Source organism: Verticillium dahliae, genomic scaffold, assembly GCF_000150675.1.
Source record: "Verticillium dahliae VdLs.17 supercont1.24 genomic scaffold, whole genome shotgun sequence".
Classification (NCBI taxonomy): domain Eukaryota; kingdom Fungi; phylum Ascomycota; class Sordariomycetes; order Glomerellales; family Plectosphaerellaceae; genus Verticillium; species Verticillium dahliae.
In genome coordinates this window covers 236,311-251,145 of record NW_009276937.1, presented here as the reverse complement: position 1 = coordinate 251,145, position 14,835 = coordinate 236,311, and the positions used below count along the sequence as shown (strand labels likewise).

At 57.4% G+C, this 14,835-nt stretch overlaps 4 protein-coding genes across 4 annotated transcripts; 2 read left to right on the top strand and 2 right to left on the bottom strand.

Moving 5' to 3' along the window:
• Window positions 1-1,297: 1,297 nt before the first annotated feature.
• VDAG_08953 (multidrug transporter of the major facilitator superfamily) lies at window positions 1,298-3,272 on the bottom strand (the record flags this gene model as incomplete). Its single annotated transcript, XM_009656756.1, has 7 exons — window positions 1,298-1,407; window positions 1,572-1,763; window positions 1,826-2,252; window positions 2,338-2,424; window positions 2,489-2,641; window positions 2,693-2,851; window positions 2,910-3,272. The coding sequence occupies 7 exons, from the start codon at window positions 3,270-3,272 to the stop codon at window positions 1,298-1,300; spliced, it is 1,491 nt and encodes a 496-aa protein (XP_009655051.1).
• Window positions 3,273-4,176: 904 nt separating this feature from the next.
• VDAG_08952 (aflatoxin biosynthesis ketoreductase nor-1) lies at window positions 4,177-4,938 on the top strand (the record flags this gene model as incomplete). Its single annotated transcript, XM_009656755.1, has 1 exon — window positions 4,177-4,938. The coding sequence occupies one exon, from the start codon at window positions 4,177-4,179 to the stop codon at window positions 4,936-4,938; it is 762 nt and encodes a 253-aa protein (XP_009655050.1).
• Window positions 4,939-6,397: 1,459 nt separating this feature from the next.
• Window positions 6,398-7,544, top strand: VDAG_08951 (GTP-binding protein YPTM1; the record flags this gene model as incomplete). The annotated part of the gene is made up of 2 exons (XM_009656754.1): window positions 6,398-6,590; window positions 6,685-7,544. The coding sequence occupies 2 exons, from the start codon at window positions 6,398-6,400 to the stop codon at window positions 7,542-7,544; spliced, it is 1,053 nt and encodes a 350-aa protein (XP_009655049.1).
• A 573-nt stretch (window positions 7,545-8,117) lies between these two features.
• Window positions 8,118-14,162, bottom strand: VDAG_08950 (activating signal cointegrator 1 complex subunit 3; the record flags this gene model as incomplete). Its single annotated transcript, XM_009656753.1, has 3 exons — window positions 8,118-10,417; window positions 10,468-13,213; window positions 13,266-14,162. The coding sequence occupies 3 exons, from the start codon at window positions 14,160-14,162 to the stop codon at window positions 8,118-8,120; spliced, it is 5,943 nt and encodes a 1,980-aa protein (XP_009655048.1).
• Between the last annotated feature and the right edge of the window lie 673 nt (window positions 14,163-14,835).

Genomic DNA, 14,835 nt, shown 5'->3' with positions numbered 1-14,835 from the left:
CACTGGCGCCACTTGTCTCGTACGGAACGGTGAAGAGCTGTATTCCTTTCATGGGTGGCTGACATTGCTTCGGGCTGTAACAAACAAGGTGGAAGTCTTATCGATTGGCGACTGATCTCGTTGCTTGGCGCTGTTGCTATCCGGGGCCATCGACTGAGCTCATCTTGTTGAAATGACCACTCGAGGATCACGAATACGGAGCTCACGGGATGCAGTCTTGGATGCCAAGGTTCTGAGGAGCCTCCCTTCTCTCGAGAGCCTACACGTATCCTCCGCGCCGATACCAATCACCATGGCGTCGGAGAAGGCATGAGCCCAGGCATCCCTCAAATCTGACGTCCAATGGCTGAGACCACACCGACTCGGCCCTGCCTCGGAGGTGCCTGGCCTTTTGCTCTATTCAGGACGTGTCACTTCGGGGAGGGCATCGTCTCTCTTGTTTCCTCTCCGAGGCTTCTCATCTTTGAAGGTTTTAATGCCGCTGTGTGTTCCTGTAACTGACGGTGGTGAATTTGTCTGTATGGCCTCGGTGTAGGATGGCGGATAGTTTGGCAAGAGGTCGTTGGAAGCTGCCACTATGGGTGCTGTGATGAGAAGACCTCGCATCCGAGCCACGTTCAACAAGATCTCCGTCTTGTTCACCCCCCAGGAACCAGACCCGCAGGGGCTCTTCAGAGCCCAACAGACGTGAGGAAGACCTGCAGGGCAGTAGTCGGGAAAAAGCTGCTAAGAAACTGGGTCGAAATAAAGCGTGCACACATCCAAGACGATGTCGAGTTCGCCTTGGCCGACTTTCAATGATTGCAAGATCTCCGATTCCAATGAATCAGACATGTCATATTGACGTTGCGTTGGCTCGAGAACGCCTTGTTCGTAGGTGAGTAGACTGGATCTCGTCTTGTCGACGATGAAAGCTGTTAAGCTCAGGGGACCATCAGCCCCAGGCAGCGCATATGATCCTGGTCTCCTAATCGACTGACGGTCTCGCGCAGTGATCTGAGCATCTCAGATATTTGGCTCCGGTGAACTCTTTGGAAGTCATTGTCGACGGTATCGACAGTGAGCAGATGCTCCACTGCTTTGATCTGATCCAAAACTCGTCTGCATGAGGCCGCTATCGTCGGTGGGCGGTCCATCATTAGAGTCTCTTTGACATCGCCCTTGAGCGTCCCATCAGTGCTTCGAGCGACGACCAAAGGTGCAGGACCATGCTGTCGAACCGCTCGCTCATTCTTTCGAGGTCATTGGGGAGTGCACGAGAGTTGTAGTAGTCAATGATCAGCGGGGTGGGGGATCTTTATAAGGGATGAATCCACGCTTCGGAAGACAGAGACGAAGGAGGGTCAGTCATTAGAGTGTACAGGCTGACAGGCTCCTGAGCTGGATACTCCACAACGCGAGGCTCTCCTGAGTACGTTAGTGACGGAGCCTTTCCTCGGCAGCTCCAAGATGCCGCTTTGCCGATTGATCGTCCACCCCCTTCACCAATATGACCTCAAGATATCCTTTCAATCCTCGAGTTCAGACTGGCTGGCCCCCAGCCCGACCTGTGCCCATACCCATGCTCGTACTCCTCCCAGCGCCGGCGCCAGCGCCCCTCCAAGACCCGCCAAAGTGAATGACCACCAGGATGAGGCATCCACTGAAGAACACCATGGCGGACGAGATACACACAGTCCAACCGACACCAATTGCGTCGATCATGGGCACGACGGTAGCCGTTGCTAGCGCCGAGAAACAGTATCTCATCATGTAGTGACTCGCTGTTGTTTGAACGACAGTCAGTCTGCCTGGCCTCCACCACGCACGCCACGGAAACACGCACCTGAGGCTTTCCCACTCTGGTCCTGCATGATGTCGAGGATGTATGCATTCAAGCTCGGGAACGTCGTGGTCTGGCACACCCCCTGACCGAACAGGCAGATGACAGGCAGCGCGATGCCGCCCCAGCCCTTCTGAACCGACCAGCCGTACAGGAGGGTGAAGCCCGGTAAGAGTCCGAGCATGAAGAAAATCGTGCTGCGCAGACGGTCCTCCCACAACCGGAAGCCGCGTCGATGGATCCACGACTTAACATTGTGATCGGACCAGCGGCCGCCGAGTGTTGTGCCTACGAGATAGCCCGCTCCCGGGGCCAAGTAGATCAGACCCGACTGCAGGGGCGTCGTGAGCCCGAGCCTGGGGTTGAGAATGTAACGGATCGGGGTCAAGAGGGAATACATGTTGAACCCGACGGCCGAGGATGCGAAGACCTAGACGCGTTGGCCGTCAACCTACTTGTTCTTGTGGATTGTGGCTCACCACAATGTCGCCTTCCCAGCCAAGCATAAGACTCACCGCAAGAAAGAGGTTTCCATGACCAAGAAGCCTGAATACGGTCGAGGGATTGGACCACTGCCACAACTTTTTCGCTGCGGCACCAGGCTTTTGACCCTTTTAGCTCTGCGTGCCGGGTTTGCAGCAGGGTTTCCTGCAGCATAAACGCTACAAGCAGAAAGGCCACGCCGCTAAGACCGGATTGCACCCAAAAGATAACGCGCCATGAGGTGAAGGTGACGATGATGCCACCGAGAATGGGGCCAAAGGCGGGACCAAAGGCGACCCCTCGGAGGAACCATCCCATGGCTGTCGCGCGTTCCGTCTACATTCAATCAGATGCATGTCGTCGAAAAGTGTGCGTCACTTGACTGACCGGATGGAAAACATCAGAGATGCAGCTCGATGCAAGCACGAGGAACGCCGTGGATTGCGCTGCTGTAAGTGACCTGAAGAAGAAGAAGGCTGGTAGACTCGGCGACAGTGCGGTGCCGATCGAAGAGGCGAAGAACAAGAGGGTACTCAGAATGTAAGCCTGGCAGTGTAAGCCTCCTGTATAGAACCAGTCTTCTGCATAGCTCAACCCTACGCACCGTCCTTCGCCCAAAGACATCCGACAACGGGCCCCAGAAACAGGCGGCCAACCCCATGACGACGAGATAGATGGCATTGCTGATGTTGATGGCCGTTGGTGTTGTGTCGAAAGCAGACGTGATCTCGGGAACAGCAGCAAAGACGCTGGTCGTGGACATGGAAGCTAAAAGCCCGCCAATAGCCGTGGTGTAAGTGGTCGAGCGTTTCTGTGTTTTACTGAAGCGGGAGTAAACCGACGGGAAAGTCCGACTTGCCGCGATGTCTGGCCTGTTGAGCGACAGCCTTTGACCTCCCGTAGATGTATTACGCGCCTCCAGGGACACGGTGGACACCGTCTGGGTTGTGGACGTTATTGTCGCCATGCTTGAGAAGTCTTCACAATCATTGTTAGAGGGTCAAGACCAGGGAAGAGAGATCGGTAATTTATGTTGTCACTTCGATATTCCGACTTGACCTCCGATTCGGACCTGATGATACGGCGAAAGCCGCTTTCGCCGACGCAGACCCACGTTGGGGGTGAGCTAGTTCATTCTCGCGGGGTTTGGTGCCTGTTGCGGCAATCCTAGCCTAAGCTGTAACTCGGCTGCAGAGTTGCGAGAAGAACCGGCCGGCCGATCGCAACGTTGGCCGAGTGGGGAAATAAAGTTTGAGTTCCCCGTTTGCCGGGTAAGTTGCTGTGCTTCTCAGGCGCCGGGTCCTCGGAGGCTTGCTAGAAATTCCTCCAGTGATGTATCGTTCGAACGTTGTGCCACCTGTATGCCTGGCAAATTACCAAGGGACCACCATTGGACACGATGGGCCCACCCTGGATCCTTTTTTGAAGGAATCAAGGCTACGCTGACATGCCTTTTGGCCCAGGCTGAATGGGCGTTCAGTCGCGAGAGGTGATTTGATTCGACCTACGATCGTAAGTACATGATCAGCACTAGCAGAACATGCTCCAATTTGAACAGATCTATCGTCGCATCAGGCTTGGCGGCAGCTTTGTGCATAGACTCCGATCGCCCAGGACTTTGCTCGACGAATTATCGCCGCGGGTTTGTCGGCGGTGGTTGCTGGAGCAGGGGTCATCTGCGGAGGATTCAGGAGGTGCTGCACCACCACACCATGTGCCATGTCGCTTACCAACATGGACGACGAGTAAATCCTGGCTGTCTGGACAACGATCATGACTACAAATAGAGATCGTCGGCCGTCCCTGAAGATGCATTGACTAGAAAAAGTCACCAAAGAACTTGTATCAAACGCCATCCTCTCATCATTACCATGTCAACAACGTACCTCATCACAGGCACAACCCGCGGTATTGGCCATGCCATAGTCCGCGCCCTCCTTTTGCGCCCCTCGACGACCGTCATCGCCGGCGTCCGCGATTCGGCCCATGAGGCGGCGCAGGCCCTCACGACGCTCCCGAGCCACGACTCGTCACGACTGATTGTCCTGGCCCTCGACGCTGCCGACCTCGGGGCGCCCTTCCAAGCCGTAGCAAAGCTGCAGTCCGAGCACGGCATCGAGGTCCTTGACGTGGTCATTGCCAATGCTGCGGCCGGTGAATCAGGCAACACCATCCTGCAGACGGACCTCAAGTCTGTGGGCCACCACGTTGCCATCAACACGACGGCCCCATTGGCTCTTTTGCAGGCCACGGCGCCGCTCCTCCGAACGTCGGCGAACCCCAAATTCATCGGCATCGGCTCAGAGCTGGGCTCGGTCGCCAAGATTGAGGGCATGGCGGCGTCGCCGTGGCCTCGCACAACGAGCCCCTACGGCCTTACCAAGGCAGCGCTCAACTGGGTCGTGCGAACGGCGCACTTTGAAGAGCCGTGGCTCACAGCGGTCGTGGTGACACCGGGCCTGGTCAAGACGGACATGGCGGCGTTTGCAGTCAAGGACAGCGGCATAGGGCTCGATGCGCTGGGCGCTATTACGACGGAAGAGAGTGCCGAGGGAGTGTTGAAGGCTGTGGACCGGGCGTCGAGGGACGGGCCAGGGTTTTTGAAGTATGACGGAGGGGAGGTGCCGTGGTAGACCAGCCAATTGGGCACGATGGTGAGGGCGGATTGGGTTGCTGATGATGAATGCTTGTGGTCGTGATGCTGAGGGAAGGCAGAGGGACATGGAGGAAGGAACCAGGGCAACCAGGGCATTGAGGTGATGAAGGATAAAGACGAACGGATAAAGAGGGGTTCACGGCGAGGAAGGCAGGAAGCCCCGGGCCGGGCGGGGCCGACTGCCCGGGTGCGGGTGCGTGGTATCAGTGGCTTTAGTGAGTTCAGAGGAATGCGGCCAGGGAGCAGGTGCAGCAGGCCAGAGTGCGGGCAGGTGCTGGTGCTGGGGTTGTTCTTGCAGCTGCAGACAATGACGCACATTCCTGCCCCACCTCACGTGCGCAAATACAACGGGCTCCTCAGCTGACTCATCCTACGCTCACCTGCCCCCGCTGTAAGCTTAGGTACCTACCCACTAAGTAGGTACCTACCCACTAAGTAGGTACCTCACACGCCGTACCCCCTCGGCCTTGCCTCTCCTCTGACCCTCCCTGTCGTTGAGGCCTTGCGAGGCCTTCCCCTGTTCGTGTTCGTCATCTCAACACGGACTGGCATGCGTCCTGTTCTCGATCCCAGGACGCATGGTCTCATTTCAAGATAAATGCACACAGCAACAAGCCATCAGCTACTGAGCCAGTCAGCATAACCCCGCGTTTGCTGTCTTTTCCGCCCGTCGTCGTCGTCGCCGTCGTCGTCGTCGCCGTCGTCGTCCACCCTGATCACCAACAACAGGCCATGGGAAGATACATCAACAATCTCCAAATCACCTGCTTCGTGTCCCCCGACAGCCGACCAACCACTGCGCCGTGGGCCTGACGAGCCGAACAGACGGGATACACGATCTGCCAGGGCCTCAGCGATCCCCTGGTCAGACATTCTCAGCCCACGCGCCAGCATTCGGCGCCTTGCCTGACCCTCGCTTAAGCCTCTTGGCCACCTCCTGCCAATCCTCCCAGGCTCAGCTGGCGACTCTTTTTTGTCCATCTTGTTTTCTTCCTGCCGCTCTCCTCACCCCCGAGACTGACCGCCTGGTGACTTGCCACGCGCCAACCGAGACGGCGATCAAGCCGATTCTCGAAGCATAGGGTCTTTCCTGTGTTGGCCGTCAAAATTACCATCTGCAGCGCATGCCCTTTTTTTGTTTTGGTTCTCCTTCTCCTTCCCCATTCTCTGCCGGCCGGCTAGACCCTCTCTCTCTGTTGTCTTCTTTGTTGTCGACGCCAAAAGACGCCCGCTCTCCACGCCCAGCAAATCCCTTGCCGTGGCAGCAAAAAAGAAAACACCGAAGATTGATTTCGTCTCCATAGAACCCACCCATCGCAACATTCGTGTGGCTCTGCCAGGAACACCGACCGGAGCATCCGCAACCTCTTGAGCAATCAGGCCGCCACCTTCCACATCGATTCGCTCGCTCGCGAGTCGACGTCGCACTACCCACCATGTCCTCCCTTGAGGCCAAGATCGTCGTCCTCGGCTCCCAGGGCGTCGGCAAGACGAGCCTCGTCGAGCGCTTTTGCAAGGGCAGCTTCAACCCTTCCCAGATTACATCGACCGTCGGCGCCTCCTTCATGACCAAGCGCGTTGTCGACGGCGATTCCGACACTACCGTGCGCCTGCAGATCTGGGACACCGGTAAGGCTCCTCCTCCTCCCCACGTGGCTGGCCGGCTGGCTGCCTGCATGACTTCATGTCTGCATCTTTTTCCTTTCCTGCTAACGCTCAAAAGCCGGCCAGGAACGTTTCCGCAGCATATCCCGCCTCTACTACCGCGGCGCCAACGCCTGCATCCTCTGCTACTCCATCACCGACGCCCAGTCCTTCGCCGAAATGGGCCTCTGGCTCAACGAGCTACGCCGCAACCTTCCCGCCGACGTCGTCCTCCACGTCGTCGGCACCAAGGCAGACATGGTCGCCCGCGACCCCTCCTTGCGCGAGGTCCCTTTCGAGCGCTGCATCGCCTACGTCGCCGAAAACCTCGCCCCCGGCCTCGCCTCGACCCCGCCCCCGACAGCCAACGCCACAGGCTTCGCTCCCGCCCTACCGTCCACCTTCCAGGGCGGCGTCTCCTTGTCTCCCGACTACCCCGCGGCGCACCACGCACTATCGACAGTCCACCACGCCGCGCAGCAGCAGCAGCAGCAGCAGCAGCAGCAGCACGCCCAAAACGCCCCTTCCGATGCCGCTCACCCCCGCTCTCCCTCGTCCAAGCGCTCATCCGGCTTCTGGGGCCAGGAAGCTGGCTGGGACGCCTGCCACGAAATCTCTGCCGAATCAGGCGAGGGTGTCGAAGAGGTCTTCCGCGTCGTGACCCGCAAACTCGTCGAGCAGAACCGCAAGATCCAGCAGGCCCTGCTGCAGGCCATGGCGACGCCTGGCACACCGGGCTTCGGTGCGGGCGAGGCAGGCTACTTTGACGGTGCCGTCTACGGTGGTGCCGGGTCCGCCGGTGGCAGCTTCCGGGTCGGCAGGGACAGGCGGAGCTGGCTGTTCTCGCCGGGGTTCACGGTACCCGGCGTGCCGGTCGAGGTTGCCGAGGAGAGGGAGGAGATGGATGGGACGGTGGGGAGGCGGAAGCGGTGCTGTTAGGGGGTTGCCTGCTTCGCGCGCGACCTCGTTCTCGAACGGTGTTTTTTTCTCTGCTCTCTTCTTCTTTTCTCATCTTGTTTGTTTACGAACTCGTGGCTCTCGGGTGCATGGCGTGGCGGCACGGCGTGGATACCCCCATGGACTGTATTCATTTTGTTCTTGTTTTTTGTTCATGCTGCTTTGCGTTATTCGGCATCGGCAGGGGGGTTCGGTTCTCGCGCTCAGCATTCATCTCGTTTTCTTTGCCCTGGTCCATCGTTGGCAGGCGTTCGGTTTTCGGACGGCTGGGCGGGGAGAGATTGCTTCAGGGATCGTCATGGGGCGACATGGCATGGTATCACTAGGTTCATACACTGCGACGGCGCAAAGAAACTCGTCGGTAATGCGTTGTCGACCTTTCTCACGATGGGCGGCGCGTTTTGCATACTCATTTTTGTCTCTTGATGCATGGTGATTTACTGTGGCATGCCCACTTTACAAGCTCATGTACTCGACGTCATGATGTTCTCTTGTGCTTGCAACTACGTTATGATCCTGCTCTGCCCCGCCGTCCCGGCTCAGGAACGTATACGCCTAAGCAGGCCCAGCAGCAGCCGCCTTCTTCCCCTTGTCCACATCATCATCCACCACCGGCGGCGCCGGCACATCGACGCCGAGAACCCGGTACTCCAACCCGACATAGGCGTCGCTCACGACCAGCACGTCGACCTTCCGCCCCTGCACGCTCTCCGGCAGCTTGATGCTCGCCCTGGCCGTCGGCCTCGAGCCCACCTCGACGCCCGCCGCCCCGGGCCTGGCGTTCTTACTGCCCCGCGGCGGCGCCCAGCCGACCCTCTTGACGGCGAGCACCTCGTCCCTGGCCACGTCGCCGACGACGACGAACCAGCCTTCCGTCTGCGGCTTGGGGAAGCGGGGCGCGTAGATGCGCGCCTCGCGCTCGGTGATGGCGTTGAGCCGGCGCAGCTCGATGGTGGCGCCCTGGGCTGTCACGTCGGGGATGGAGACCTTGACGTTTGGTAGGGCAGCGGCGGCTTTCAGGAAGCGCGGCTGCTGCGAGCTGGAGACGCCGAGGCGCGATGCGAGCTGCGAGAGCTTCGCCTGCGGAAGGGCCGTGATGGCTGCGAGAGGCAGCTTGCGGTCGGCCTCCTTGATGACGGACGACTCGGCGTCGACGCCGGGCAGGATGGAGGCGGCGGGGTCGGTGGGCCATCGGGCGGACTTGAGGGACTGGAGGAGAGCCATCATTTGCAGGCAGCTCGATAGGTAGCCCAGCTCGGCGAGCACGTCGATCGACGCCTGGATGATACGGATGGCCTGGTCGAGAACGGATGTCTGATCGCCGACGTAATCGCTGATGGGCAGGTTGACGCGGGAAAAGTGCGCCTGGAGCAACAAGAAAGACTTGACGTGCGGGTCCCACATGGGCATGTTGAAGGCCGTCGCGGGGAGGGGCAGGTTTCGGGAGAGTTCTGCGTTGATGAGGTCCTCGTTGTGACGCACGGGGAGCTCGTCGTACTCGGTCGCGCGGGACATCCACGAGAGCACGTCGAGGAACGATGCGTTTGGCGCCGCGTACTTGGCGAGAAGCCTGATCGTCAGATGCGAGAGATAGTAGTACGACATGATCTTGCCGAGTGGTGTCGAGTCGACGTCGCCGTTCGGGTACACTTCGACACAGCTCGACTTAGCGAGCTCGCCAAGCGACTTCTCCACCATCTCAATCATAAAGTCGTTGGCCAGACGTTGCGCCGTCGTGCTGTTGTGATCTTCGGCTGAAATCTCCAGCCCATAGAATGATGGGTTCTTGTGTAGTCGACGGAAGAAGAAGGTCCATGTGAGGTAGTCGAGAGCATCCTGCTTGGTGACAATGGTTTCGGCCGAAACTTCGGCACCCAAATGGTTGTCCAACACGGTGTGAAGTGACGACTCGACAGGAAAACCAGTATGGAGGAAGTGCTTGTAAAAGTCCTTCTTGGCGTTTTGCGTGAAGATGCGAGCTACGCCCGAGTTGTCGAACTGCGGACGTCCCGCGCGTCCCAGCATCTGCAATACATCCGTGAGGTCCATGTCCTTGTATCCCTCGATCTTGGCGTCATAGAACTGCGTGCCTTTGACGACAACCAGGTGCGCTGGCAAGTTGACACCCCAAGCGAGGGTGCTCGTCGCCACGAGAATCTGGATCTTATTGTTGAGGAACAGCTCTTCGGCGAGCTGTCGGTCCGACTCGACCAGACCGGCATGATGGAGGCCAATACCGAAGCTGATGGCCTCCTTGAGAGCCTCGTCCTTGACCCTTGTGAGATTCAACTGCAGGTCTTCTTCGTCCATATGGAGGAACCGCCGAGGGTTGTCTTCCATACCACACAGATTAATAAGGTCCTTGGCTGTAAGGCGCGTCTGTCTTCGGGATGGCACAAAGACGATGACAGGCTTGTCAGGACTGTGAGTTTTAACAGCGAGGAACGTCGGTCTATTCATCGACTGCATCAACGGACAGAAGCCCCGCACCTCAGGGAACCCGTCAATGTATAGCTCCAAGGGAACAGGGCGCACGGAGTGTCGGAAGTTGAACAGGCCTTCCTTGACGCCGAGCCAGTTGCCCAGGTCCGAAGCGTTCGCGCAAGCTGTTGACATGCCCAGTAGACGGACAGAGTTCTTGGTAGAAGCTGCAATGTAGTTCATACGGGAAACGATAATTTCCAGAATCGGACCTCGATCACCCGCGAGAAGGTGAATCTCGTCAATGATGACCAAGCTGACCTGTCGGACGTAGCCACGGGTCTGCCAGCTACGGGAGATACCATCCCACTTTTCGGGCGTGGTAATAATCACATCGGCGTCCTTGATGGTGCGGGTGTCGGGAGTGTTGTCACCTATATCCATTGTCAGCAGGAGCTTCAACCTACAGAGTTAACGAACTCACCAGTCAATTCGACGAGCTTCAACCCGAGAGGCTTCGCCAGCCGGGCGCCCCAATCCTTGACTCGTTCACGAACAAGGGCCTTCATCGGCGCGATATAAACGACCTTGGATCCAGGACGCGCCTTGAAAGCCCACCACATCGCGAGCTCGGCAGCCACTGTCTTGCCACTGCCTGTCGGGGACCCGAGAAGGACGTTGGCGGGGGTGTTGTAAAGCGTGTGGAAGATTTGCGTCTGCATGGGGTTGAAGTATTGGAATCGTTGCGCATAAATCTCCTCCAGGGCAGGGTTCTTCAGCGCCGAGATGGAGAGCGGTTGTAGATTCAGCAGATCGGTATAGAAACTCTCTGTGTCAGGACGGATCAGGTGTTGGAACGAGACCGGTGTCACCGTCTCAGCACCGAGCCACCTATCGGACACAGCCCGCACATAGATTTGCGTGGGGAGAGGATCGGACAGGGGAATGGTGAAGTTGAGTTCGTGGTCGTCGTTGAGTTTCCTGCGGCTCAGAATGAAGAACTCGTGATGGTAAATCTCGGACGTTTCCGAGTTCTCGACCCAGATGTAGTAAGATTCGGAGGTGCCATTGACATGGTCATTCCATCGGAAGTCAGGCGTGATGAACAGCCTGATCCGCAACACATCGCGGTTCAGGGGAGCAATCTCCGCTTCAATGCTGACCGTAGGGAAGTTGCTCAGTATGCGTGAAATGTTCTTACCAGCAGCCTGGTTGTGAACAAGGCCACCAATCTCCGCTGGATCCATGTCTCGCATGGCCTCGATGGTGAGATTCGCCTTGGCGTCAAGCTGATTGAGAACCGACTTGGCCAAGTCGAACTGATGGAGGGGATGCTGGAATGGCCAGATACGCCTCTCGATAGACTTTGCTAGAGTCAGAAGTACCAGGCACTGGTGTCCCCATCTCCTGTTAAGCGCGATCATGAACAGCGCCCTGCAGATACGTCCAGACTGCTGCGCCACGTAGTTGAGATCATTGCCAAGCGCAAAGTCTTCCATCTGCGCCCGCGAGATATACGCTTGCAGAAGAATATTAGTCTTGGCCTGGGGCGTGTCGATGCCTTCACCGACCGCACAAGGCACTACGTTGTCCTTGAGGTATGACAGCTCCTTCGCTTCGCTGTCTCTGGACTGAATGTTATCGAACTCGCCGCTCATGCTCATCATTTTCAGAACATCCGCCTCCGTCGCATGCGGCTGCATCATGGTGTTGAAGATTTGCACGCTCGTGTGGAGGATATAGAACTGGCTGGCAATCCGTCCAATGTCCTTGCTACGCAGCTCCTCTGTCACCTCGTTGAATATGATCATCTGGCTCTGTTGGAGAGTCTTCGCCGCCTGGATTGCCAACTTTCGACGTCGCTGGACGAGAGTCGGGTCGTCCCTGATTTCCGCCCATTCGATACCGTAGGTCATGGGGCTCCGCTGCATTCTGACAAAAAGATAGGAATAGCCAATCCACTGAACGGCCTCGGGAATCGACGTGACGGTACCCAGGGAAATTTCGGCGTTCAAATTGTCCACAAGTTTTGACGAAAACTTGGATTCGATGGGTTGCTGTTCCGTGACAGCTGTAAGGTAGTGTGGGAGGCGGTCGAGCGTCGTGCAGATCATGCCAATACCAGTGTCCTCGAACTGAGGTCGACCAGCACGACCAAAGATTTGCAGGACGTCTAGAATTCCTAGGTCGACAAACTTACCGTCCTGGGCGCTGTACACCTGCGTTCCTTTGATGATGACAGCTGCGGCTGGCAAGTTGACACCCCAAGCCAAAGTGGCCGTACAGCAAAGAACCTTAATGACACCCTCTCCGAAGAGGCGCTCCATCAAGTTCCTGTCGGATCGGGCCATGCCAGCGTGATGAATACCCAGACCTTTGGGGATGAGCTCGCGAAGGTCCTTTGCCTTGGACGATTTCATATCGCGGACGGCGTTTTCGTACTTCGGATGGCCACTAGGATCGAAAAGGTCCAGGCAGAACTGGTCAACCGCCTTCTCGTGCAGCATTTTGGCCGACATGTATGTATCTCGGCGGGAATGTACGAACACCATGATCTGGTGTCCCTGCTCCAGCATCTCCTTGACCTTGTCGAAGGCTACGTTGTCGAGGTTCTCCTTGGATTGTTTCGATCCAGCCTTGCCCTTAACACCGATGAAGTGCTGCTCAAGCGGAACGGGGCGAAATGACGCGTCGAAATAGAACAAACCCATGTAGCGGTTGACCTTGAGGAAGTCGGCGACGTCGATATAATTGGGCAGCGTGGCACTGAGACCAACAATTCGGATGAGAGATTGGGTGCTCTCGACCTGACGCTCCGTTCGGGCGACAAGGGACTCGAGAACGGCACCACGCTCATCGTGCAACATGTGGACCTCATCGATGATAAGAAGCCTCACTTTCTGCACCAGCTCAGTGTCGCCCGTGCCTTTACGCGTGACAACGTCCCATTTTTCAGGGGTCGTCACGATGATCTGGGTCTGTACAATCTCAGATTTAGTCAAGTGCATGTCACCGGTGTATTCGCGGCACTTGATGCCAAGCCAAGCCAGGCGCTTGCCCAGCTTCTCGGTTATTTCGGCGGCCAGGGCTTTCATGGGCGCAACGTAGACAATCTTGAAGTCGGCCGAGTTGACGGCGAAGTCAGTGACCGACGGGTTTTCGATCGGGTTGGGTGTGCAATAATGGCCGATAGTCTGCAGGATGGTGAGCATAGCAGCATCCGTTTTACCCTACGCAAGAATCAGCTAACTGTGTTGGTGAAAACTTCGTAGCTGAACTTACAGCACCAGTAGGTGCACAAATGAGCATATTCTCGTTCGTCTTGTAGGCCACAGGGTGCACGAGACTCTGCATGCGGTTGAGGGACTTGTAGCCTTTGAAAGTGGCCCGGCAAAGGCCGTCCATGTCGGCAATGTTGACGAGTTTTCGTCCAGGACCCAGCGTGCCCTTCTTTCCGGCAGGAATCGAGTACTCCTCGTACTTTTCAAAGACATCCCTCTTGCTGCCCTCAGGCAACGCGTACTTGCGGCCCGAGTGGCTCAGGCTGTTGTTGGCGGAATGTGCCTTGTACACGTGCGGGTACTCGTTCTCTCGGTTGACATGAGGGGCGAGTACAGCTGTCTTGTGTTCGTAGTCCTTCCTGCGAAGAGCTTCGTCCCGCTCCGCCTTGGACAGGAGTCTCCGCCCGCCAGGGCCCTCTTGGGTGCCCTGGGACGCAACGGCAGTGACGATACTGCTGCGGTGAGCGAGGAGCTCGATGATGAATTCAAGATCGTCGAAACCGATGAGATCGGTGAGCTGAGACTGAACCTCGTCCTCACCTCTGTCGAGGGTTAATACCCCGAGGACCTGGTTTTGGAAGGCGTCACTGGAGAGACCATTCTGTGCCGCCACCTCGGAGCATTTCCCGACGAACCAGTCGGCGCCGAACTCTTCTGCCTGGGCGAAACCGTCGGGACCGTCCAGCTGATCGCTGCTGTAGTCGTCATCGTCGTCAGAGATGAAGTCCCACACATCCTGAGCGGCATTTCCGGAAGAATAGCCTTCGTAGTCGTCGTCAAAATCCAACTCCGTGGGCTTCGCGTCGGCAGGGAGGTTAAGGCTAGAAAGAGCAGCCTTCATGGCCTCGAATTGAGCTCGCCATTGGGCTTCAGCGTCGTCGATGCCGTTCGACGCCATGGTGTCTAGCGGGGTGTTCGGAAAAGGTTAGGCAGTGTCGGTCGGTCAATGAAAAGTGATGGCCGGGTGCTGGGAAAGGCCACGTTGGTGCTGTGCCGGCGGCGAGATTGCTGAAGAAATGTGTTGAATCTCTCAGTATCTGGTGAGAAGCGACGTCGACTCAAGTGGGTATGCTGGCTGGTGAAGGACAAGTGCAGGGTTGTGTCTTGTGTGTGTCATCACTCATCACTCATCACTCTTCCAGCTGCAGGCCTGCTGGAGTCACCGGTGAGGGCAGTGCTGTGGTTGTGGACTCATAGCGGAGCTCAGCACTAGCCACACCTGTAATCGCCACATCGATGCCGACGTCTGGCAGCCTGGCAGGCATCTGTTTGGAGGACTCATCTGTTTGGCAACGGTACCCCACCTGCACTGACCGCTACAGCCAGGGGCATGTGATGAGCAGACAAAGTGGGTCGGCGTCCGCCAAAGCCCCTAGATCACTTCCAGAGCCTCGCTGCTTTAGGACCAACTTGACCTGACCTGATCATGGCCAAGAGGGATGTTACGGGTGAGCCGTGGAAATCGTTGGGGAGATGGAAGTTATTTTGGCTGAAAAAAAAAACGGCAACTTCGCAAGCAATGCTGAGGCGTCGGTGATCAGGACATCTCATCGGTAGGGCGCTTGGTCTCC